Here is a 27,613-nt window from a genome sequence, read left to right as displayed (position 1 = left end):
CTGAGAAATTTATGATAACAATAATTAATAAGGGTCATATCTTAATTGGTACCATGAACCGTATAGTAATATTGCTCTCATACATCAATGCAGTATACGTACATACATTGTTTATATCACCCAGTAGCTGTTATTCCAACGCATATCATCCGGGTGTTAATCAAATGAAAATTCCTCAAAAAATATCTTCTAGCATTTAAAATAAAAATAAGTTTAAACTGAAACGAACAAATAGTATTGAAAGAAATGTAGATCTTATTAGTAAGTAAATCCAATCTGACTTTAATTCGTTTGCACATGCTCGAAAAAAAGCGGACAGTATCATGGTGAATGGCAAAGTGCGGCAGTAAGGTGGCGAAACACTACAGTACGATGGTGGCACTACTATGGTGAAAGGCAACAGTGCGATGACGGAGCACGACACTATGACGGTGAAGAGTGACACTAAGATGGCGAAGCGCGATAGTACAACGGACTGTTACAATTGTACTGACGCTCTTCTCCATCCAACAGTTGTGGTATCGCCTTCGTACTGTCGTGTAATTTTCATCGTAGTGACGTTTTATCGCCATCGAACTGTTATGTAATCACCATTGTACTGTCGTGTTACCCCCATCGTACTGTTGTGTTATCGTCATCGTACCTTCGTGTTATCGCCATCGAACTGTTGTGTTATAGTCATTATACTGTTAAGTTATCGCCATCGTAATGTCGTGTTATTATCATCGTACTGTAGTGTTATCGCCATCGTACCGTCGAACCTTCGCGCTATATGTTCACAGGGAGCAAGCGCTGACCCTAACATCATGTCGAATGTATAGTAAATTTGTCGCTCATCTTCTCAGAATGCAAAAGACACAGTTAAGTGTTTATCAGGTTTTACTTTTTATTTTTTTTTTCACAAAATAAAAGAATGTTTATTGTTAAAATGTAAATATTAAATGGAAAAAGAAATGTTAAATGCACAGTCATGCCAATACACAAAAAGCATAATGACGTCAAGGAACATGATGTTTAATCTATGAAGTGTGAACGAAGTATTGAGTCTAGGTGTGAATTGTTATGCGAGAAGTATGAAATGTGAAAATTTGAAGTAAGAGGTCTAAAGTGTGAAGCAAGAAGTATTCAGTGAGATGTTTCAAGTGTGAAGGTACCTCACCGTCCTTTTGTACACAAGTAAATTATTTTATGCGATGTACAATGGATTTAGTGTTTAAACATATTACAAGACAGATAAGTCCGCTATATATTGTTTCGATTTTAGTACAAAGAAGTAAATGAAGCAGAGAATGATAATTTTTTGTCGTATATATGGCCCGAAATAAGAAGTCGATGTGACGTCAGCGTTACAAAATTATAATGACATCAGAACAGGACGGTGTCTGTGGGGAGGGGGAAGGGGCGAGGGAGGTGTATAAGTCTTGCGAATAAAATGCCGGCCAAGAGTGTACCAGTTAAATGTAGCACCATTTCTATGATATATGATTTTGACTCTGATATGTATTTTATATAAAACGTAGAAGCATTTTCCCAGTGTTTCGGTGTTTAATGATGAAAAATCGTTTAGAAATAATTTATAGCAAAAGAGAGTTTATTCTTGCCTACCTAGTTGGGAAAGTATACATTTATCCGTGCACTCGGGTGACGTCACATAGTACTTGTACCATTGTGATGTCATAAACTTTATAAATAATGTCAGGAAATACCAAAAACCTATTTGTCTCCACGATCTATTTTGAACATGATAGGCAATAAAAATGATCTAACATGTCTGCCTGTGTAAGACAGCTGTTTTCCCTACCCTCGAGACAGCATCGATAAAAAACCGCGCTAATGCTCGGTTTTCCATTCCACACTGTCCCTCGGGTAGGGAAAACCCCGTCTTACATAGGCAGGCCTGTAAGATCCTTATATGCACGACGGGTGATTATGCGTCGGGCGAAATATTTTTTCAAGGGCGCAGCCCGAATGAAATTATTTGTTCTACGTATTACCGCTCGGGTGTATAGATAGTATTAAAACACTTTTCATATGAATTATTTCAAACCTGATACGATATGAATCTAAAACAGTAGTCAGAATACAGTTCTTAGCACTCTTTCAAGGTCGCAACGAAAACATTGATGTCACCGCAGGTTAACGTGACGTCATTCTAGCCTAAGAGTGTAACAGAGAAAAACATATTAGAATATATGATCACGTCAATATTGCCGTATTTTAATGAAATAGACATTTTCATAATAAAATTTATTGTAAACTTTCAATGTGACACCGTCTGAAATGTTTGATAGTTCTAATAAACTTTGACACATATCCTTCATGGAATATCTTTCACTTGAGAGTTGATGATCTACATTTGTACAATTTACAGATTAAAATTTTACTGTTTTACTGTATATACTTATTCTAATTTTCATAAACATGTATCATTCAAGAGAACTATGTATAATATAATAGATAGCACAATGCAAGAATTTACCGATCATATTCTTACGTTTAGTACGCATGAACTCCGAATATATTGTAACCAGTTACTTTAATGCAATAAAGGAATGCAGATTTCGAGACACGAACGGGGACCTGATAATATATATAAGATTCAAGTGAGGAAATGATAACCAGAATTGAATCCAGATCTATCATCTTATAATATTTTCTTTCAGACATGCGTTTGATTAGGATGGTGTAGGATATGGGAAGAATGGGCGAGTTATTGCCATCGGTGTCAAATCTTTATATATGTCTATGTTTATCCATAAATTAATGCATTTTTTAGTTATAGCATTTGTGTTTGTAGAATGTTTATCATTAAAATAGTAATTGTGAGCGAAAAGAGAAACACATTTGCTTTTATTTTTTTGGGATTCTAAGGTTATTCCTGTAATTCAATTTGATGCTGAGCCCACGCGGTAGATGGTATAACCTATGTGTAGCCTATAGTCATTACTTACTTGCTACTTACATACTTACTGAGACAAAAATTCTATTACGTTGAAACTTGGACAAGAGAATTTGTCTTTTGTGATGTTCTTGCAAGAAAACACTTAACTTACTTGGCAGCCAACATCACCGATTTTCTAATGGTATTCCCCTAATAATTATTCTTATTAAATGCATGAAAGGTATTCATTTGATATTTGCATTCAATTAAACCTTCTCAACCTCTCGTATAGAAAACACAAACATCCAAACAGCTGACTTCTACAAATAAGCGTAGTTTTTACTGGTTAAATTTCGTAATTATAACTAAAAAGTGCAAAAATGATTCAAGTGATGGGGTTTCTTTACTTTCTATAAGATAACATATTACTGTTAGATCACAGAAAATAAATTATAATAAATTATAAACTCTTTGCACATCTTCTCCTATTTTAAAAATTCTATTAATGAATTATATAGGTTGTAAAAATAACTTTCACTCTTTTTACCTATTTTACCTATTATATTCTAATTCTATAATTTGTTGCATGGATCATGTGGTACCAATGTATGACCCTTTTGAATCAGAGCTATCATAATCATCTCAGTACCATGAAGTCGTAATTTAATGCTGGAAAAGTGATTTGTTCAGGAACAGTGTACGTTATGCATTGGCTGTATACCGTTCATATAGCACAAACTATGGACGATTTATATACTGAGTCATGTTTTTATAATCATTACTTATTATGGTACTAGTGTCAAAGTTTGTAATAACTACGTAACATTTCAGAAGTTTTCATATTCATATCAATTCTAATCATGTTTATTTTCATTTAAACACGGCCGCAATTTTATCATGAATTACATATTATTTTACACCGTACAAGTGCCAGGAAAGAGTGCTACCTGACCATATTTGATTTACTTTTTATATAAACGAACTTTTTACAATAAGCATGTGTGCAAAAGTATTTATTAGACATAGTTTGGTATTTTATATTTGAAAGAATAAAAGACTAGGAATTTTCCAGATTTGCGTAAATACTGAATTGTTTCTTGAACATTGTAACAATTTGAAAAGCAAATGTACATTACGTGTACTGTTTTCCATTATTTGCAATCTTTTTTCTGACTTACATATAATTTTTTAAAAATTGCATCAAATATAGAAGATAAAGATCGAAACATCTTTCACTACACGAATAAAGTTTGTGTTCTGTTCTATTCAACACCAGACGCAATATGATTTAATTTTGTTTTCTTTTAATTTTCATGTTAAATATTGTATTTAGTTTCTTAATTGTAAAAGTACTGCTATTTTCCAAGTTGTAAAACTACCTTATTCATTCCCTTAAGAACTGAAGATCATAGAACTAAAAACAAATAGTGTATACTTTTTATAATCAGTAAAGTAAACAGTATATTACGTCTTACTTGGCAGGTATGCAAATTTTGATTCCATACCTTATGTTTTTATTTCGATGTAAATGAGATGTGAAACCAACATCTGTAGTCCTGTTCGGCGCCGTATAACCTATACTGTGTTGATGCGCCGTAAAACCCAAATAAATAAATAAATACTTGGCAGAGGAAAAGGGACCAAGGGATCTCAAATAAAGAAACGCGAAGACTGTTAATACAAATACATTGAAACAACGAGCGCACACATGGTAAGAATCTTCGGACCTTCTGACATCTGAAATTCATTCTAGAGATACATAAATGTTTATATACTATGTGTGCATAATATTCGATAGAGTTTAAACAATATCATATACTTAAGTATACCTTTCATTTATTATAAAAAATAAATCTATATCAATGGTCAATTTACTAAAGTACTAATACATGCATGCACATTACATGTAGACATAAAACCAAGTTAAGGTCAAAACATATGAATGCTTTGGTAAGCTATTTTATAGACTTGCATGCTGTTTCCGCCAAGAAAATGTTTCAATATTTCTGTTAGGCATTAGTACGTTTAATTCAGCAGTCGGTTTCCCTACATCTATGTTGCCTAGCCGGTAGGTAGGAAAGACAATAATACTAAATCACAATTTACGTCAGTTAATTTTCTTGTGTTTTTTTTTTTTTGTATTTAGAACAATGAATTAGCAACACACACTCTCAATCGATCAAATATATGTTGTATCAAACGAGCTTCCTAGTATAACTATTGTCTAAACACTTGTTTACTATGAAAAAAATACTTCTGCGGAAATGGATAGGTACTAAGCACATCGGATATTATAACATCTATGCGTAGACAATAAATACAATTAGTGCCAAGTGAAAGCAAACCTTTTTATGACATGGGAACATTCTGGTTCAAACAAGCGGCATTGTGAACAGATGTTTATCAGCAGTTAAAATTGAAATTAATGTCATTGTTAATTGCCACTAGAATGTGACACCAAGCCCCATGTTGGAAAAGTATTTTTCGGCATCAGGTGAATTACAGATTGAGGATGTAATTAGAGTTTGCTATATTCTAAATGAAACCGACCATTTCTACTGAATAGTCATTTGTCAATTTAACTTAGCATTTTATTTGTAATAATCGTGCACTTTAGGTGTAAGTGGAAAATGAAGTGAAACTCAGCTGTACTTGAAAATGTTTTGTAGATATGAGGCCATAATATTAAATATTAATATATGAATTAAATAAAGCTGCAGTTATTGAACACACTTTTAATACAGTGCATTTGTAGATTTCGTCTTCAGGCAGTATCCATATCCTTATAAATAAAAAAGAATGGTCCGATTATATTTGTCATTTTTTGTCACACCGACACACCGTCAAACGTACAACGTGACCCCGTCGTATGTCGCCTCCTCAAACATTGCCTCACTCAATTTCGCCCCTGTAGAAAGTTGAGGCGAAGTTCGGTTGGGCGGGCGCCATTTTGTCGTCGTGTGTTTGAGAAAACGAATTAATAATACGATAGAGCTCACTGCAGAGCTGGATCGGTCTTCTGGGCATACCCGGATCGAAGCGCACGGCGAAAATTATTGCTTGTTCGCACGTATTTAGAGTACAATATGCATGGTATACTGACTAAAGGTTAGGGTTTGTATCACCATAACTACAAAATATATACATTAAGATTACTTTCAGCTCAAATTGCTTGAATCCGGTATATACCGGAGTCTGTAATTTAAACCGGAGCTTCAGGTTTGCCCTGAGTCACAGTCATAATGAAACCGCACAAATTAATCACCATGGTACGAAAAGCGTCATGCCAATTTACACAAGTAATCCTAGAAACAAATTTTATTGCAATAGCTGTATAATGATGGTTATCAAATAAAATAAAAAATAGCAACATAATAACAGTACATGCGCATTGGAGCTGATGATGAATACAACGTTTCGTTTTTTAAGTTCAAGATAACATTCTAAGACTTCAACAAATGTTTAATACAGTTCCGCTAAAAAATGAAAAATAATATTATAACAAGACATTAACAGATACATATGTTAGAGCGTTGAATACGATTTTCAACATCGGCTTTTAGAAGTATACCGCCAATGAATTATGATAGTTTCACAAGAATATTTCTATCAGTTGCTCTTAACAATTGAGAATACTTATAAATAGACGGACGGATGGGGTATAAGTTACTTATCTATTTTCTTCTAATATCAGTATATGCAGGACAAATATATACAAAATGAGATTTATCTTTTGTATCAACACTGTTGCAGATAAAACAATATCTCTCTTCACATGGTATTCTAATTCCATCGAATCTTCCAATTTTGTATTCTAAGTGGATGCTCAGATAATCTATGTCTACAAAAGTAAAATCGCAGATGTCTAGGTAAACCGTCTAAGTAGGTTCAAAGCAAAGTCTTTATAGTGGATTAAAACAATACTATTTTCAAGAGTCCCCCGATAATCACCTTTAACCTTATCAAATAGTCAGAACTGTACTTTTATATCGATTGACATTGTCAAATATATATGAAAAACCAATTTTTTTTTCACATTTGTCACCCGGTTAATGCATCCTTGACTACAAACATTTTCAGTGTTCTCGAACACATACTTTATTATGTATATATTTAAAAGGTATATGATTGTGTGTAATACACTGAGTTTAAATCAGCTCCCTGAAATTGAATACGATAATCCTAAATTTTTATATTTTGGATATAAACAGTCGTTACGTATTATGCAATAAATGCATTGTCGATAGAGTTTTGTTATGCCTTAAAAATATAAAAATAAATAAGATTGTCGATAGTCTGATAAAAAGGGCAAAGCAACGCTGGTGTAGCCCAATGTTTTCAAAACATCTTTCGGTCTCAGCTGAATTTGAGAGTGAAACTTTATTGTAAATTTTACTATAATTTCAAGAATATATTCCATTTGAAACTCTCCAGTGGTGGTTTTGCCACTGACCGTTCCAAGGCGGTGCCCCAGTGTGTTCTGGTATATTTATTTCTTGATGACCAAAGAGAAAAGTTTATCCTTTACTGACGTCGTATATATTTTTAATTATTTGTTTTACTTATTTATTTCTTGCTTATGTAATGTTATTTTCCCCATTAATGATGCTAGGCCATTTTGAATGGGAAAGTGAAGCGAGTCGTTTCTCAGTACGTTTAATGCTTCTCGTAAATATTCTAACCTACTCTATTATCTTACCCTACACACCGTTTCATTTTTGCAATACAAATTTGAACCTGTTTTGATATTTGTACTCAGGTATATGCCATACATAATTAATCTAAAGTGATATTTATTTTTCTTCATAGTTACATTTAAGTTTTTTTTTCTGTTTTCGTCAAAATTGTAAATTGTTCTGAAAATGCCATTAAAGAGATTTTTATGGCTAGCCAACATTTTTATTGTACTCGAGATGTCTTGGTAAACAGCTACACCATAAATTAGTATGTCAGTAGGCACGCCTCCTGTAGGTCTGTCCAATCGGAATATTCATTTCGCTCCTCTAAGAGTACACGTATCATATTATGCATGCGGGCCCATGCATGCGTGCATATATAATGTTCTATGTAACAGGGAAATGGTTCAAACGTATCAAAATATAAAGGAAGTTCGATAGGGAATTAAACAACGAATATGGATACTTGGACAGTGACAAAAAACGGTACTTTGGAAACAAAGAGGATTCCTCCCTCAGCCATAAGATGTATTAAAGGGGCCAGCAAATTTGAACATATATTGGTAAGTGCATACAAGATTAAATTAATAAATTTTGTGTTATAAATTTAATGTTTCATTTTCAATGGGACTTTCCGGTAAAATGAGTTTATTATCATTGAAAGGTTTATTGTTCTTTGGTTCAGTTTCATAATTATCATAAGTAACAAGTGACTCTAAACAAAATTATCCGCTCGACCAAATTTATGACGCCGCTTTAAGTTCCATGTAGAATCAGCGCTGTGATTGTAACAGTGATATTTTAGCAACGTTTATCATATCATAATAATTAGTCTATCTATTACAATCGGTATTCCATTAGTTTATTAAGACCCTTAGTCATATATATTTTTGCTCTTTATCATTTTTTTAGGTACAAACAGAATCAAATGGTGAGCTTACTTTTAATATCAACAATTTCGTACCGGAAGGGAACTATCAACTTGAAAAGAGTTGCCGTTCGTCAAGGACTGCCTTTCTTAAATGGATAAAGGGCTACACGACCGTAAGTTATTTTGTTGCATATATGAATAACACCAAAAAAATTAATATGTTGTCGCATGCATTTATAAAAAATCCCTCTTGTACATGTACATATACTGCATAATAACGAAAACTCACCTTAATGAAGGTTTGTCTTGTCTATTTTCTTGAATAAATGTATTGGGTAGTAATATTTAAAGAAACCTAAATTTAAATAATTTATGTGCGATTCACTTATTTTCTAATCAAAATATATTACGCCCCCTCAACGTCTTTATTAGTTCTGATAGAACATGTATTCATTTTCTTACATAAAGTTTAGCGAAATATATTTGTAATAACCAATTTCATTTCATTGAATATAAAAACAAAATCAGATGACGCTTAGATTTGATTTCATTAGTTTACGACCTCTTTTCTTTCGTTTTGGAAAAAACTACGAAAATGCGCAAAAATGTAATGATTTTATAAAACAGGTAACTGAATGTATGAGATAATAGTGTAGAAACTGCACTGATACATCAAAACCAAATCTTGTTTCTTTTTAAATTAAAAAAGTTATGACAGCATATAGAAATTCTATTTATGTCAAGTGTTTTTACTAGTCAAATAACGAAAATCGTTCGTATATAAACTGTGAATCGTATGTTTCAACCTACTTTAAATTTCCTAATATCCTATTTGAGCAATTTTAAAAAAACATACTGGTACATGTATTAACTGTAAAATACATTTCAAAAGATAGTGAGGGGCTAAAGAAGTTTTGCTAAGTGTCCAAGTCTTTAACATTTATAAAGTTATTTCTTGACTTCTATCAAAAGTACACATTGTATGATGGTGCCTCATGTTTATGTGCAGTCAAACTTGTCAGTTGCATGTGGCGAAGCTATGCAGAAATCTATTTGACTCAGATAATTGTTTATCAGTTTTGATAAAATTACCGGAATCTATAGCATTTACCTTTTTAAGTACTGCTTTTAAAGGCTGTCGAACTCTCAACCAATATTGTGTCAGTTGTTAAATATGGATTGTTTAGTATAGTCAAAATAAAAGTGAAGATTGCCTCTCTGGAAAGTGAAAACAATCCTGGAAAGAATCATACTTTATTTGTGTCAATACGTTGAAGGACCGTTATATTTCCAAGCCATTAATAATCAACATTGATTATCGATGCTGGGATCACATATAACATGCAAAACCGCCATATCTAATATATTACAAGTAATATATATCTATTCAGCACATATATTTAACACTTTTTAAACATAATTTAGAAAGCGTTTGGTGTATATCACTTGATAGGCTTTTCTGTTACTTTTAAACAGGAAGGTCTAATACGTATCAGTTGTTCCAGTTTTAAAGAAGTATGTTTTATAATAGTAACTATATGTTCACAGTTTTGAAAATAACACGTGATTTGTTATACATGAAGTAAATTATCTCGAGTGCATCAATACTTCCCATTTATTTTTACACAATTTATGAAAATGTTGTAACTTTTACGAATTTGACGAATGTTTAATGGTTTTTATAACAAAGATAAATACAATTATAACAGATTCCTACCACTAATTTGCACCATATAGGAATGATCGTATTTGTATACAAATCCGTTGTATTTTCTATTTTTAGAACTGGTAAGACAAAGATCGAGTGGGCAGACGCCGAGCGTCCATGTTTTTTTTGTAAACAAGGATGTCTGTCTTAAAACACACATGATAATAGGTTTTTATCAATGGAAAGAAGATAAAACAAGCATTTTATTGATTACTTTTAATCATTATTTCGAAATAAAATGGATTAGATCTAATTATGAACGCTTAACTTAAAGTGTTTTTTTTTCTCTCAAAGTTTGCAGCATCGCTACGCCGTTATTAAATTCATATGTCATATTAAATAGTTATTCATTTTAAAAAGATATTTAAATGAGAAAATATGAAAATCATAAGCTTTTATGAATTTTTTTTGGATATTTTAAAATCCATAAATGAGCGAAAAAAATATTTTAAAAAAATCGATCCCATTCACAAACGATGTAGCAACATTTGTTTTGCCCACCACCAGATAAACAGGTGTTAATATAATGGGTGACAACACGGCGATCTCTCATATACTGGGTATTACTTTATCTATCCACTTTAAAACTTAATTATTTGTCAGAATTTTCTCACAGCTGAGGAAGCGTGTACTGTTAGCTACATTGAAACCATTAAGTGGTCAGTGTAGCAGTTTTCACAGCAGGTAGCCAATTCATTGCCCATTGTGATCTGATAAGCCCAGTTACACATCAAGATGGTCAAGTAGTGTTTGCTTGAGCAAAATTTGATTATTTCATCACACTATTAGGATAGAAAGCAAAAACATACAGTTTTTCTTAGTATTTTCATTTTGCTCCGATAAGTATAGCCATTTAGTTAAATTCATTTTTGCAAGGCTGGAACTTTTTCTATTTTATCACTCACCTGATTTCCTAGCCTGTGATCAGTGCTGAACATACATGTAGCTCAAGTTAATCAAGACATAATGTTTGCGAAACTGAAATGTTCTTTTCTGTTCTAGTGTATATTTTAAGCGGCATGCCTCCAGATCATTGAATAATAAAAAAATAATTTTGAAATAAATGCTATATTTCTTAAGAAGGCTTTAAAGCTTTATTACTGACAAACTTTATGTTACGGAAACGCATGAGAATTTGCTGTTTTACGCTTTTACTCCAGGTAAACTGTCTCGATTATGAATACATGTATCATTATTTTGAAGTCATTATTCACTACTTCAGCTATGTGCTATTGGTTACGACGACGGGAAAATGTCTTTATTGCCGCGACGGTTCGGGGTTCGATTCCCGACGCGGTCATCATTTTTTCTTGATCTGGAACTTTTAAAATATTTTAGAAACACAAATTCATGTTCTAATGTTCATAATATGATCAAATTTCAATTTGAAAGAAATATTACATTTTAGCCTAATCTGGAGGCATGCTGCTTTAAAATTATACTTAAGATTGAAAAGGAAAGAAATGTAAAAGTATTATACATGTAAATTATATATATTGATATAAATCTTGCAAAATTAGCATGCAGTCACAAAACACGAGAACATAAAGTACATTTTTTTTTTTTTTTTTTTTTTTTTTTAAATCTTATTCCGGTTTGTCAACTGAAACAGATGGATTTTATAATTGTTAAACATTTAATACATTCGAAGATCTGCATTCAAATGAAAATGTGATTTTAATTGAAGACATTTACAATGTTCTAAACAGAGTGAAAATATCCAGAGTAACTTAATTTTTACCCTGGTAAATTTCTGTAATGAAATTGTCCATCCTTCAGTTTGGACAGTACCATTAACTTTTTAAAAAATCTCAAACAGTCTGGTGCTTAGTTTCGTTAAATGTGACTATTAATTAGGTGATTGTTAAAAATATGTACTAGATTATATACAAGTAGCTCTGAGATGTATTAATAAAAAACTGTAGTATTATAGAAACTTATACTCATGATTAATGTATTAAGTGAAGCAGCATCTGAGTCGCATCATGTGAAAGCCAGCCTTACGGCCACTGTGTTACCGGATCAGTCTGCACATCCGTGCAGTCTGATCATGATCCATACTGTTTGCTGAACATCTCAAGAGACATATACTGACTAAATAGCTAATTGCTGGTCGCAGTCGCTATTAGGCTGCTTTTCGCATTTATATTCTCACCTTACCTGTTAAACATGTAGTTTCAAGCAGATTATTAACAATTACTAAAATTTTCTACTGTCATACATTTTAGGCAAATTGCAATGGAATACACCATTGACATGTATGCTTAGTGCATTATTTCTATGTTTTATACTTGTACAGTTGTCATGTCTTGGTAATAATTTTTAACATATTTTAGCACAGTAAGTACTAGTCATTTAACAAAGTAACTTTCCTGAATAATATTTAAATATCTTTACTTTGGGTGACTTCAAACATGGTGATGCTTTTTTGCGAGAACTGCATAATGGAAAACACATATGTTTTAGGCTTTTATACATGCAATTAGTCTCTTTTCAAGCACTTTTTATATGTGAAAGTAGAATCTACATTTTAATGGGTTAAAGATTTCTCGTAACTCTGTTAACTTTTTAAACTTCTCCTATGAGCAAACTATTTTTGGCTATGTAACCTTTTTATATAGAATTACATGCTTTCTCAAACAAACTTTTGCACCACTATTTTTTTCTTTTTTTTTTTTAAATCCCGAAAGAAAGTAGTCTTGTATGATACCTTCTATTTCACCTAATTACTGTTTAGTATCTAATGATGTTATTGTTTTTCCTATTGTTTGAAATATTTTGAAAGGAGATAATGAAAAAGAAAAAAATGTTTTACTTTATCATCTTTATATTTCAAGTAAAAAGAAAAAAATGTTTTACTTTATCATCTTTATATTTCAAGTATCTACACTGTCCACTATTGGCTAACATCTGGTTTCAATTAGATAATCATAAGGATTATATCAGTAACACACCATGAAGAACTCTGGGTTCAGATTGGGTTAATGGTAATAAACATTTAATCAACCATGAGGTATAACAAATTGCTGAACAGTTATCTTTTTCTAGCTGAAGTTGGAGAATTTGGTACTTTTATGTAGGATTGTATCAATTACTTTGCTTTTTATTTTATGTAATCATCTCTCTGCGTCACTCTTTTATATCCCATGAAAGAGAAGTGCCGAGAAACTTGTGTTTCTGGCTGTCTACTAGACTGGCATCAGTCGTTAGAGTCATTGAATGTCAAGCACCTGGCCATAAAATCAATCCTCTCTGATACCACTTTCTAAAAAATTTTACAATATCTCTTGCCTCTATCTCTAACGACTGGACAAATGCGATTCTGAACCGGACAGATTTCATACTCGCTAGTAATCACCATCTCATTAAGATCATTGCAAGCGTGTTCATGATGTAATGTAACCTTTGGCCGACTGCCCCAAGAGTTCAATAAGCAGTGCTTTGCTTTTATGACTTGGTGAGTAAGGTAGAGAGAGAAATCAATTTTCACTAATTATGAAAGATCCCAGTAAGTATAAATAAATTACAATTTAAATTTGAAAATGTATAAATTACATCAATATACTGTCAATTTAATTCTATTTATGAATTGTTTGAATCCTTGATAAGAAAAAACAGTGGGAAGAGATTTGAAATTGAAAAAAAAAATCTTTTTTTTTTCAAGATACCTTCAAATCATTTTTGTGAATGAATTAAATACATTTTATTCAATATACCGCCAAAGTTTTTTTACTTATGTCAGAGGGTAGATTAATCTCTGCAATAAGTCACAATTTTTCCCCCTATCTACAGTCCCCATGCAGATTCATGTTAATTAGACTGTAGTGGTCCCTGTGAATGGCATGGTGCAATGTATTACATCAATTATAATTCTGATTAGATAGTGAAGACATGCTGTGCACTACTACTAATAAGCTTTGATAATGTGGCAGTTGAGTCCAGGGGTTTTCAAAGATAATCCGTCATAGATTCATTATAAAGCAAATACTGGATTTACCTGTATTGGAAAATAAACAGTGTCGATTGTATTGAGGTCAACTGCCACATTATCAAAGTTTATTAGTAGGGTGCTAAGTAATAACAATAACAAATGACTTGAAAACTGACCAACATAATTGAAGGTGGCAACTTTAGAAAATCATATCAATCTGAAAGTTTATATGTCATAGTGTAGAGAAATTTTTCAATCATAGTTAAAATTAAGCCTGTTTAATCAACCAGGTTGTTTAAGGGAAAAACAATATAAATATGATTTCAACTTTCCATGATTTAAGAAAGCATTTTTATGTTGTATGTATTATGGAATACATGTAACGTTATAAAGGGTGTAGGAAAGTTTGTTCCAACTGGAAAAGTAAATCAGCAAAAACACGAAAAGTAAGACCTGCATAGTTTTCAGTCATATTGAATGCTGATATGCTTACTCAGTGCTGCTACAATTGTGGTTAATTGCAGTTTTTAGTTCGACATTTCGAAGAAAATGTAGAGCTATTGCACTCCCCCTGGTGTCGTCGTCGGCGTCGGTGTTTGTTAAAGATTTTGATAAAGTCAAATATCTCTGTTACTATCAGAGCTATTGACTTGAAACTTAAAATAGTTATTTACTATCACAGTCTACACCAGGAGAAATAATCCCCATAACTCTGATTGAATTTTGACAGATTTATGCCCCTTTTTAATTTAGAACTTTTTCATTAAAGTTTTTGATAAAGTCAAATATCTCTGTTACTATCAAAGCTTTTGACTTGAAACTTAACGTAGTTATTTATTTTCACAGTCTACACCAGGAGAAACAATTCACGTAACTCTGATTTGAATTTTGTCAGATTTATGTCCCTTTTTAACTTAGAATTTTTTGGTTAAAGTTTTACATAACGTTCAATGTCTCTGTTATTATTAAAGCTATTGACTTGAAACTTAAAATAGTTATTTACTATCAAAGGCTACACCATAAGAAACAATCCCCATAACTCTGATTAGAATTTTAACAAATTTATGTCCCTTTTACTGGCAAAGCTCTAATTCAGAGTCAAGCAGCGTGCTGTCTTACAGACAGCTCTTGTTCTTGAATTGATAACTTTTAAAAACAGTAATAAGCTACATTTTTCTTCTGAAATACAAAAATGATTATTCTTCAAGCTAGTATAGATTAATTGTCTAGTTTTTGGAAACGCTCGAAGTATTCATGGTGTCAATTTTTAAATAATGATGAAAATGGTACTTCCGATCTGGTTAACATGCTAAAATATTCACATACACAAAGAATGAAATTCCTTATGATGCTTACTTTTCCTAATATAAAGCGAGATGTGTTACGCGTACATTTTAACTGGATTCGCGATTTGGTAAAAAAAAAATTGTGCAAAAATAATCACGTCTGCAGTATTTGATAAGTAGTATTTTTATGAAATTAAGTTCAACTGTTGACAGAAATAAATGAAAATTAAGCGGTCTAAATAATTCATGCAGGAAATATTTATATTTTAATACACATGGTTTTAAGGAAATTTCATGAAAATATGTTATAACACTTTTACAGACAGATGAAAATGTAATGTACAATAATATGTAATTTATCCCCAATCAAATAACATACATACAAAAGTGCACCAATTATATGTTGAATTCCTGTTGAGATAAGCCACAGTAAATGGGTGGGTGCAGGGGTCACAGAAAGAGGAAAAGGGGATTTTGTAATGGGCCTGTGGACATATTTTTTAATAGAATGGGAAATGTAGGTTATAGACTGATGTCTACCCACGTCGGATACAATGCCTGAAAGTGCACATAGGATCTTCCTCTGCATTAAATGTCACCATTATAATTATGACATACACCGTTTCAGGTAAAATTTCATACTACTTTATTTCCATGTCCTTGTTTTAACTGACCACAGAAATGGTTATGCCATAATAGTTATTTGAATTTTTCAATTGCATAGAACGTCTGGCTACAAAAAATTGTTCTTTTGTGAATCGAATTAGTAAATCGTAAGTAGTATAATGCGCAGTTTAAACTTTAAGTAGTTTTAAAAGTCCATAATAATTTATTATGAGACGTTAATTATTTTTATTAACTGTTACAGGCAGAATTTGGTAATGGCAGCCTTGATTGTTATGATGCATCAATTTTCTTTTTTTGAAAAAGTAATTTTCATTTGTAATGCTTTCTTAAAGTCAAACTAGCGATTTCTAAAGCAATTTTAATAATATTATATTGATAACATAAACTCCTGACTCCTGTCATATTTTCTACAGTAATGTAAACAAATAAAAAAAAAAACATTTCGAAAGATGAGAATGTTAAAAAAAGTTCTGCAGCAGCTATTCAGCAGCTATAAATGCCTAACCAATTACTTCAGTTCTGCATGAAAAAGGCTTGGCTTTCTTTCAGTTCTAGAGAAAAATCAAACATCTGGTACAGGTCATTTGAAATAGTTTATTCAATTAATCTTGTTGCCGGTCAGTTTGTGGTGGCTATTGACAGGTGCTACTAATGGCTCTTCATGATGTTATATAACCTCAGAATCGCATTTTATAAGTCTGTTGAGATGAGCCTAGAGAGAAAATGTTTTTCTGAGAAAATAATTTAGTGTCAGTGTGAAGAAATTAATATTATTACAGACTATTTGATCTCAACAGACTTTGTAAGTCCAGCTGTCTGCATTTTAACATTAGTTTTACAAGTCAAGCTGTAGTGAATAGAAATCCTATTAGAGGTTATAACACACTAAATAGATGTTGTTCTTTATTCTATTCAAAACTGACCTAATTCCAATGACCGCAGCACACATCAGGACCCATTTTAAATGCCTGTTTACTTAATTTTCTTGAAGAATGTTGTCAGTGCAAACTAAAAATAAAAAAGTAGGGGTCATGTTTGATGTAAGAAAAATAATTTCAGTCAAACACACAAACTGCAAAATCAGCTAAAAAATGAGACCCCAAATTATACTGGTGGTGTATGATCTAAGTTTCCATGAAAAAAATTGTCATGTTGTTATTTCATTATGAAAATGATACCTACATGTCAAGCATAAATCTGTCATGTGATTTTAGCAAAACAATTGCAAAGAAAGTAAGGAAAATAGCTCTACAGAGCAAAAAATCTGAGGACTATTTGTATCCGCCATTATGCGATACCGTTTTTTTCGCACCATTTTTCTATTTAGTGTCTGTATGCTTAGATAAACTACATTTATTATTACAACAAAAACTGTCAGCAGTAAATAGCTGACCTTAAAAAAGGTCGACTTCTTACATTATAGAGAAGATGCCCAGACTTAGAAGAAGGAACTAGTCTGGCTTATCCCTACTTGTTATGAGAGCTGCATTATTCCTGACCCCTTTAGCGTTATGGAACCACACATTATCATACTATTCCTTTGAACAACATACAATAGCAAATGTAACTAATGTGCATAATAACTCATGATAAGGGATTGATAATTGACACGGGTGAGCTTATAACAAATCAAGTAGATGGGGTATAGACATTTTTCTATTCTAACGGCAAATTTTCGAAGCGGAATGAAGCAATTTCGTAAACCTCCGACATATTTGAGATGTAGAAAGGGAAAAGCGATAAATTCCACAGACATCCGTAATCTCAATAGAGCTCTCCATGTTTCTAGTTTTGTACATTTAATAATAATTGCCATGGTGGTGGGGTTAGTAGAAAATAAATATTTATGCGTGGTGGTTTTATAAACTACATTTAAGTATGCGCACGATTCGATATCAAAGTTTTACAATTCATTTTCCTCCAGTTATATTTGCTTATTACGTGTTCTCCTCGTAGAACGAAGTACAAACACGTGTACAGATTTCAAATTGCATGTGACGCTTTAGCATCTAGCGTCAAAACGCCGAATTATGCGTCCAAAAATAGGAAGGACGGTTTGTCTTCAACATTATACTGTGAAAAAACTAAAAACGTAAATTTCCCTTTTATTATTTGACATTTCATCTGTAAATTGACCACATGTGCTAAAAATCAGACTTTTAATGAGCCTGTAGTTTTTCAAAGATGTCATTTTTGCGTATATTTATTTTTGTCAAAATTTAATATCAGAAGGAACATGGGTTGCTCAATCAAATGATAAATGTCCGTTTTAATGTGGTGCGATACCACTTATAAAGACGCTAGTCCTTATATAAATTAAATAAGTTTCAAAATGTAAAGTTTCACTCATTTTAAATCGTAATTAGGTATTTTAGAAGTCTCGAAACATAATAATAATAATAATAATTATTATTATTATATTATTATCGAAACAGCGGTTTTGATGCATTTTGGCACCCTAAGTTGCGACGTTCGTGACGTCATCACTGATAAGGTATTGTTTCCAAGACGACGGAAAAATAATAAGGAACCATAGTGCTACAGTTGGACAAAGTTTCGTCAAAATCGAAAGACGAATTAGGTATCGACCCTCCTTAAAAGACAGTTAAGCTCTGCTGTTTTGTTTCAATTCTAATATGCCGATTATATATATATATATATATATATATATATATATAAATAAAATGCATATAGTAACTGTACCTACTCTCTCTACTTACACTTTATCCTTATTACGTCATCCTATTAGATTGTTGTTAATACCTAACCTGGTAGGATTGAAATATATTGATTTATTAAATTAATATGTAACTTATAATTTCCTGTAATGAATATTACGTAAACATAATTTACTGATTCTGAATCTGTACTATTCTTTATCATTATTCTATAATTGCTGATAATGGAGCTTAAAAATTGCTCTTGAATACGAGGGAAAACACTTGGCACTTTCACTAAATTATGTTGTATCGTTTTCATAGTTACATTTTAGTTACAGTATCATATTAATAGTATTATAACATTCATCCCGTACATATTATATATATATATATAAAGAAAAAATAAACAACATTACATGAGTAACATTATATATATATACTTGATCCGGTACAAACTTTTGCATTTTATATATATATATATATATATATATATAGCTTATTTTAATTTTGAAAACACCCGGTAGCTGCATTGGCCTAATAAGTCCCTTTAAGTTTATTTATACATAACTATGTTTTAACATTCATTTCTAAAAAAAGTAAACTATTAACATATGATGGTAAACTAAATGTATCAGAAACAAACTGAACAAAAACAAAAGCGAAAATATTTGTACGTATTCCAGTATTCGAAGCATAGCATTTTTCAGCAGTTGCACACATGTTAACCTTGGGAATGTTAGACAAATAGTGAAATTAAGCATGCAGGAGAACACAATCTGTATGCGTACTTAAAATATGTCGGAACAGTATCATTCTTAACGACTATATCAATTCCCGGCAGCCTGGAATGCATCAACGACACAGATCTAACAGAAAATATCGAAATATATCTTTTTCCTTACTGGCTACTACACACAGATCCTTCCTTTAAATACCTTTTTTTTTTAATCTGACCACAAAAGATAAACAAATATAAATAATGTATCTGTTCAGTCTTATTTCTGCAGACAGGATGCAGTGATTATAGCAGATCCCTGGTAGGTGAAACATTTCCAAAGATCCTATCAGAGTAAAAGGTTTTTGATAAAATGGTGCAAACTCTTGGGACACCGTCTAGTATTGACATAATAACTGATTACAACTTACAGCGAAACCAAGTTTAACATATTTTCTTTCCATTTTAGGCATGTGTTGAGTTCCATGTATCTAAAGCATCTCAAGCACTGGAATATGAAAATGTAAGTTGCAACTATGTTCTAAATCTCCCATCAATTTTTAACACTATTTGACTAAATTAAGCATAAATAGTTCAAACAGACTCATAAACAACTGTTTATCAAAGCATTCTCATACAGGATGTCCCAGAATAAATGCTCACTTAAAAATACTAATAGATTTTCACAGTGGCACACATAAGCAAATTATATATTATTTGAAAAGAGTACATAGAATACAAGTTTGTATAGCAAACAGTTATTTGTGTATACATGTATTTATATATGAGTATTTATTAATATTCATAATTCCTTATTCCTAATATTTGACAGTCAACATCTTCCGAATCAGATAAAGGTGACGCAAAAGAAACAGTAGAGGACGTCAGGATAAGCCACAATGCCACTGAACGAGACGCATGGCAAATAATTTCCGATAACGAGGTATTATTGAAAACAATGAGTCCGATTAAGGTCATATAACGAAACTTCCTTCAACATATCAAACTTTGTATATTTAGATAATTTAGTTATTAGCGGATAAGAAGTAGGTTTAAATAATTCATTTAAAATCATACCCATTTAGAAATTGTCAAGGTAATAGAATTATTTGATCACTCATTATATATCAGGAATTAAAGCACTTGCCACGTAAAACTTGTACTAAAATAATCTTTTCAGCAATTATGCACTGCAGTTTATTTGAAACTTTGAGATAACTACAACTAATAATTGTTTATCTCTCCTTTTCGTTATATCTGTTTGCGTAAGCGATTTCGATAAAACAATTATTAAGTTTGAATTTAAGTGAATATTGCCTAATGGAAACTAAGAGATGTACCTTAGTTTCCGCATGTTTCTGATAAGGGGTGGGGGTATTTGCGTATGTTTCTGTAAGCCACCTTTTTCGAAGAAAACGGCTAGAAATAGGCTGTGTGCTTCCGTCCGCCCGTCACTCTTAAAATCATTTGGCATAAATATTCCCCATAGGGAAACGATATGCCATGAGTAAGACCCAAGTCCCTCTCTCAAAGGTCAGTGTTATACTTAGAGGTCAATCATAGTAGGTATTGTTTGGTCAGTAACTTACATTGCATGGATGAATCTTCGAGTAACTTGCCGCTAATAATCAACATAAGAAATTGATTTGTTTTATGTAAGACTCGAACATCTAACACAAGATCAGCTCAACATCTTTGTGAATTACATTAATTATAGGTAACATTTACATGCATTGTTGCCCCATTACATTGTTTTTGTAGGCAATGTTTTGTGAAAAAAAAAATGTCGCTAGGTTAAGGACGTTGGTTACTCTGTTTCAAAACAGTGTTAAACCTCACGAACGAAAAAAAAAACTTCTGTAACAAAGAACATTTCAGTACAATTGCTGACCATTTTTTATCATAAATTAATCCTTAAAGTGGTATTTGAAAGGTTTCCGTATTTAGACAATATTAATGAAAATAACATTGACAACTTTTGAATAATATTTCACACTTTTCAGAATGATGCATTTATTACACATTCCGGAACAGGAAATTCAAGTCCCATCTCAAACGTAATAGGTAAGAATTAGTTTAAAGTAAAATACCGTGCTAGTTTTATATACATAAATGAAAATAAATAGTAATGCGTTATTAGTTAATTCAGATATTGATGAATCTTCCGCAACGGTTGCCTGTAAGAAGCAATTGTACTACCTGTCGGTTAGCTGCATCCAAAAACTAATTTCAACGCAACCAGCCAAATTCCTAGCTCCAAAAGTATGCGGTTAAGCTTGTTTGTTAGGGATATGAATACTATCTTTAAAAGATTCCTTGAAAACACACACACGCACGCACGCATGCACGCACAAACACACACACATAACGGAGTCCTTTACAGAGGCGTAGTTATAGCTCTTATGCACCCTGGTACCCACTGAAACTGTTTTCTGTTTTACTAACACTTGATTGTCAATCATATATCAAAAGAAAATAAGCATTGGACAATTTAATGTAATTGTGATTCAATTTTGTAACGTATGCTTGATTTTATGTTGTTCTTTTCTGCATAGAATATTGTCTATTAATCAATTATAAAATGCATTTTAACCGTAACAGGTAGAAGCATTTTGGTGCCTATCGAAAACTTGACAGCTCCCGCTCATTGTAGACAAGTGCGGGACCTAGATGAAAATCACGTAAAAAATCTTGAAAACCAATTGATGAAAAACAAATGCACATTTGGTGTGTTAATCGGCTATGTTGAAGAATATGTGGGCCATATCGACATCGAAACACCCGGCCGAAGTATAATCGAAGTTATAGGAGGAAATCACACCCGTCAGGCAATTCAAAATTTGAGAGACCAGAAACTTGACCATATTACCCATGTTACAATGGACATATATACTAAGCTGACCGATAACGAAGCGTTTAAAATCGGAATGCTACATAATGAACAACATGAGCACTCGATGGCAACATCATTTGAGGATAAGGTAAAATTATTCAGACGACTGTACACTACATCAAAAGCAATGTATCTGCACAATGAGAAAAAGTGTGCAAGTCACCTTCGGGACACGGCTGCTGAAGTTATGGGCGTCGACGTAAGTAATTCAGCGTAGTATACCATATATATATGTATAATTATATAGAAGTTACGTCTTCTTGAAACTGATTGTAGTTGTACTGCAAAGGAAAATCTAATATACGATAATTAGAAAAAAAAACGCATTTGTTTAGAAATTAAAGATCAGATCTCCGAGTTTAATACAGATTGCATTTTTAGCAATGAATAATTCAAATCAACTGTTGTTTAGCACCATGTATTTGGTGGATATCAGAGTATCAAAAATGTTGATCGAGTTGAAAATCTTATGAACTTATAATAAATTCAATGAATACTTAATATAATGCTCCACACATTTGAAAAACCAAACTTGTTTCTTTGCAGAGAGCCAAGACCAAAAATGTACTTGAGGTTGAATTACAATGTGCCGTACTGAACGATGAAGTCTGGGGCGTTTTTCTTAAATTCACAGAAGCGTGGAAAAGACGGGAGATATTGGGGCAACCTGCCACGCCATTAAGACAAACGCACGTGAAGAAGTTACTTCGAATTAAGAGTATAGAGGAAAGAAAGACATACCTGGAGGATCTGTTGAGCAAAAAGACAAGTTTTCATCGTCAGCAAAAGAAGACGAATGAGAAGTATGTAGTTTAGCATATAAATAGAGTCCTTGTTATTATTAAATTGATGAGTAGTTAGTCTTGTCTTCAGTCGTTTAAATTTGATGAAGGTTTTATACATTTGAAGTGAATATGTTAAGATCAAATATATTAATGAAAAATGGCCACTTAATATATTTAAAATTCTAATATTCTGTAATATGCTTTTTATTTGATCAAATATTTGTTAGCGGTTAAAACGATATAAAAGTTCAATCGTAATGTAGTAAAGACGAATGCTGAAAAAACAGAAACATCTTGCCTTTTTGAGAAAATAATTAATGCAAAAAGTATACAGTTTGCATATAGAATTACATTATTTATTTAATTGTCTAGACTGGCATCACTCGTAACAGACATTTAACTTAAATATAATAGCTGCCATAAAATCATCTGTAATACCACTTTGTAAACATGCAATATATTTTATCTCTGACTCTAACATCTGGCTGGGAGAGATATTGAAACAGTTCCAACTCAATTAATCTTGTTGCCGGTCAGTTTGTAGCGGCTACTGATAGCTGGTAATAATAGCTCTTCATTACATAATGTAACTTCAGAACCGCATTTTATAACTCTATGGAGTAGAAAATGCTTTTCTGAGAACACATTACTTAGTGTCATTACGAAGAAAGAAATACACAGTATTACAGATAACCTGACCTCAACAGACTTTGTATTAAATTTATTAAATGTCTTGCAGTAACAGTTAGTTGGTAAAATCTGTTTACATATGATGTTTGGATTCAAGAAAATCTTCAAAATTTAAATTTCGACTGGATATTGAAAGGAAAAATGCGCATTATTAATATTACGTTATTTACAATTTAAAGAAAAGAGAAAATGGAGGTTAAGATCAATTACTTATAAAACGGGGTATAACTAAAGAACAATGAGGGTTTCATCTCGTGCATTTAGAATAGTGTTTCAGTTGAACTGATGGGACCGTTTTGAGGATAGACGTTTCTGTGAAACATGTCCATTTGAAATATGCTAAACATACCACATTTAATTTGAATTGAATTGAAACCGTAGGTAATGTTGAGGGACTGACTGATAAACGGACTGAGAATCTTCCTAGACTCCGGCATCACTTGGTATTAAGCAGTCTTAGCATATTAATAAATAAATATATTTTGTTAAAACATATTTCTTTTTTTTCTATAAATGGCAGCAGTGAAGCCTGTCAAGAGCGAGTTTTGGAAAAGATTGATGAGCTGGAGAGAAAATATTTGATGTTACAGTCAAAGAACCGTGTAACAGAGGAAGATAATAAGTCCTTAAGAAAGAAAGTGAAAACACTAGAGGTCGAGCTACAAAAACAAGAACAGGTAGAAACGGACAACACTGCCTTGGAAACAGTAAAACAAAAGAATCTAAGTCTTCAAAGGAAAATTGACGTTGTAAGTATATAATCAAACAATTAGTGTGATCTGTCAACAAATCAATACAAATAAATTGAGTAATGATTAAAATGCATGATAAATGGTCTACAAATTCAAATTCAAATGGTCTACGTAGGTCTACGAAGGTGTTGTTGATGTTGGTGCGAAAGATATTATTATAACATTTGTATTATGTTATATTGTTTCGTGTACCTTTGTAACTATTTCAGATGTCAAGAACCGAAGAAACGTCATTACGGAAATTACAAACATTACAGGTTAGCTTTGTTACTCATCACATATGTAACTGCCAAACGTCTGAATACTATGTTGCAAATCTATGTCTGGTTATCTATGCTCCAAAGATCTTCTTATATATCTTATTAAAGTCAATATATTTATGAAACTTTTACTTCATTAGTATTTGAATATATTTGAAAGAGTTTGTCTGATGGCATCTGTGTTTCCCTACCTATCTACTGAAAGGACTGGATTGCCACAGGATCAGTTTTATCTAATAGCAAACGATTTATCCTTTTACGTGAATATGTACGTATTGTTTTATCTATTGTGACTTACTTATGTTAAGACTTGTGAGAAAGTGATGAAACTTTTTATTTAGAAACAAAATGCTGACCTACGGATCGAAATAACAGAACTTAATCAAAGATTAGAGCACGCAGAAGATGCAGCTGCCAGAGCCCGAAAACATTCTAGAGAAGAACTGAGACCGCAAACTAGAGACGTAGTAACAGGAAATGCTGAACAAGAACCAAACCAGAATAATAAAGTACGACATTTATTTATTTATTTATTTATTTATTTATTTATACAGGTATATTAGCATGTACATTGTATCTATACTCGTGTACTCGTACCAGTTATATTTTACAGGGTAAAATAAAGTTAAATTCTCCCGGTAACAAGTTTTCTAAATAAAAAAGCTTCCGAACCAATTTAGAGTAAATCAGTTCTCTTTGCTTATACAAAAGAATAAATATATTGATCCATGTTTTGCCTCCGTAAATTAGTCATCAGTTTAAACATTTATGCTATTTGTATGTAAATTTTACGTTTAGACATTTCGAATGCAAATGTAAGTGATACGAAATGTTATATAAAAAATGTTCGCATTTTGATCATGATCACGATATCTATACTTAAAAGTATAATTATCTTTTTCAGCCCTCTGTAGTTGTGGCAAGACTTCCAAATCACGTGATACACAGAAAAAGAACAACAGAGGAGGTTTGGTTATTTGTTTACATATATGCTGCTTAAAAATAATTCTAAGGAACTTTGATTTGAACGTTTATAATCAGTTATATATTAAGGCACAAAAACTCAGCATATAAAAGGTAGGAAAATGAACCAGCGATATAATGTATTACCATTGCATTACAATCAAACAAAGACCTACATTGTACACAGCTTTAGTTTAAAAATATACATCCATGTTATCTTTTTTTTTCAATATTGACTAAAATCCTAATCTAAAGAGGTGAATCTGCAAAAGACGACACGTTTTTAAGACGTTTGATATATTATCACAATTTAGGTGGTTCTACTTTTAATCCTGGTAAAATAGTCGTACACCTGCTGATAATCTGTATAAAATAATATAGAAATATATGTTAGCATCATCCCGTATAGGCAAATTGTATTGGCTGATTATTAAACTACTGAAAACACTTCTGGAATAACGTAAGTTAAATTATCAAATAGTGCTCAAATGAGATTCAGTATAACACTTTGTATAATAAGCAAGATTAAACAGACTTAAAGACGTTTTTCTCACTCCGTGCCGTATGATGGTTTTGCAGGTCGCTGATGGTGAAAACGAGCTAAAAAGAAAAAAACAGACAAGCGGTAATAAAGAAATCACAGCAGAGGTAAACACGATTTAACTATGATATGCTGATTACTATGTGAAATAAAATGTGTAATGTTTTAAAAGTATAACGTCAGTAAAATGTTGCACTGATGAATAATGTAAAATTGATTGTTTAGTACTTTTATCAAATGTTTGCTTATTTTGTACAGTCATTCTATTATTGTATGCAACTTTTATGTTACAGAATTGCCATGTTGTATCACCGTCAGATGACAGTCAAACGATCCGACCACAAACTACTGACGTTACTGTAAGGACAAACTATATAATGTTTTGTAGAATGTGGGATATATGTATAGGTTACTAACTTTTTATCGGGAAATAAACACGACCTCTTTAGGAGTGCAATATTATTCCACTATATAACGAGTACACATTTCCCGATACAGAGTTAATACTTAACTTATTACATATGCATTTATACATATTAATATTGTAAAATAGTTATGTACTAGTTCAAAGTCCTGAATAAAATTGACATATCTGATGTAAGTAAAAAAAAAGCATAATGTTAAACTATCCGATGTGCAATTCAGTCACCTATATGTAACATGTATAATAAGTAATATTTACTTATAACATAGCGGTGAAATAAAAATGAAAAAATAGTATGACTGTTTTACGGTGCATTAAAGTTAATTCATCACCCTGTGCTCCGGTTGGAGTGTTTGTGGTACCGATAGCTAGGATCACACAACTAATTCCTGTATTTTACATACTAGTATTATTATAAGTACAAAAGCAGTGTAGAAAACATGTTTCAGTAATAGCAGGATATCATTTTGACTGTATTCTGCGAAAGTAGATACATGTATATTAAATTCTATATATGAATCATTTAATGATGATATTCTTGATAAATGTTTCCAGGTCGCTGTGGTTGAATGGACAAGAAAAAGAGTGTTTATCGGAATACTTGCCGATAGTGGCAAAATGGTGTTTTCCAAAAAGCCTGTTGGATGCGGTGTCAGTATAAACTTTGCTGTGAAGGATTGTCTTACAATTAACAAGAAAGACGAGCTTGAATTAGACTTAAGCTACCTGATTACTAAATTTCGCGGGAAAATGAACAGAAACACCATCTTATTGGCGGATACTGAACAGGATTATATTATCCAACGTGTAAAAGCATACTTTGTCTAAATCAGCTGCTCAAAGTAAAGCTGTGTTTATTTCAAATTTTAATATGACTAACAATGCTTTAATCATCACAACGATGTTATGTTGACATCACGTCAACGTGATATGTAGCGCCATGTACACAT

At 32.0% G+C, this 27,613-nt stretch overlaps 1 protein-coding gene across 1 annotated transcript; it reads left to right on the top strand.

Moving 5' to 3' along the window:
• Nucleotides 1-386: 386 nt before the first annotated feature.
• LOC123543657 (uncharacterized) lies at nucleotides 387-27,613 on the top strand. The gene is made up of 15 exons (XM_045329724.2): nucleotides 387-518; nucleotides 5,330-5,395; nucleotides 8,470-8,601; nucleotides 19,825-19,878; nucleotides 20,188-20,298; nucleotides 21,359-21,419; nucleotides 21,957-22,447; nucleotides 22,795-23,051; nucleotides 24,244-24,472; nucleotides 24,685-24,732; nucleotides 25,077-25,244; nucleotides 25,640-25,702; nucleotides 26,278-26,346; nucleotides 26,533-26,598; nucleotides 27,219-27,613. The coding sequence occupies exons 1-15, from the start codon at nucleotides 387-389 to the stop codon at nucleotides 27,489-27,491; spliced, it is 2,220 nt and encodes a 739-aa protein (XP_045185659.2). The 3' UTR covers nucleotides 27,492-27,613.

The sequence above is a fragment of the Mercenaria mercenaria genome, chromosome 8, assembly GCF_021730395.1.
Source record: "Mercenaria mercenaria strain notata chromosome 8, MADL_Memer_1, whole genome shotgun sequence".
NCBI classification, from domain to species: domain Eukaryota; kingdom Metazoa; phylum Mollusca; class Bivalvia; order Venerida; family Veneridae; genus Mercenaria; species Mercenaria mercenaria.
The sequence above is the reverse complement of the archived record's forward strand: the minus strand, read 5'-3'. Positions and strand labels throughout refer to the sequence as shown.

Excerpts from the sequence above, each read along its gene's own strand:
- LOC123543657 (XM_045329724.2), top strand. The coding sequence starts at position 387 with ATGGTGAAAGGCAACAGTGCGATGACGGAGCACGACACTATGACGGTG. Across the intron at positions 519-5,329 it reads TTCTCCATCCAACAGTTGTG|AATGTGACACCAAGCCCCAT; the intron begins GTATCGCCTTCG and ends AATTGCCACTAG. Across the intron at positions 23,052-24,243 it reads CAAAAGAAGACGAATGAGAA|CAGTGAAGCCTGTCAAGAGC; the intron begins GTATGTAGTTTA and ends TATAAATGGCAG.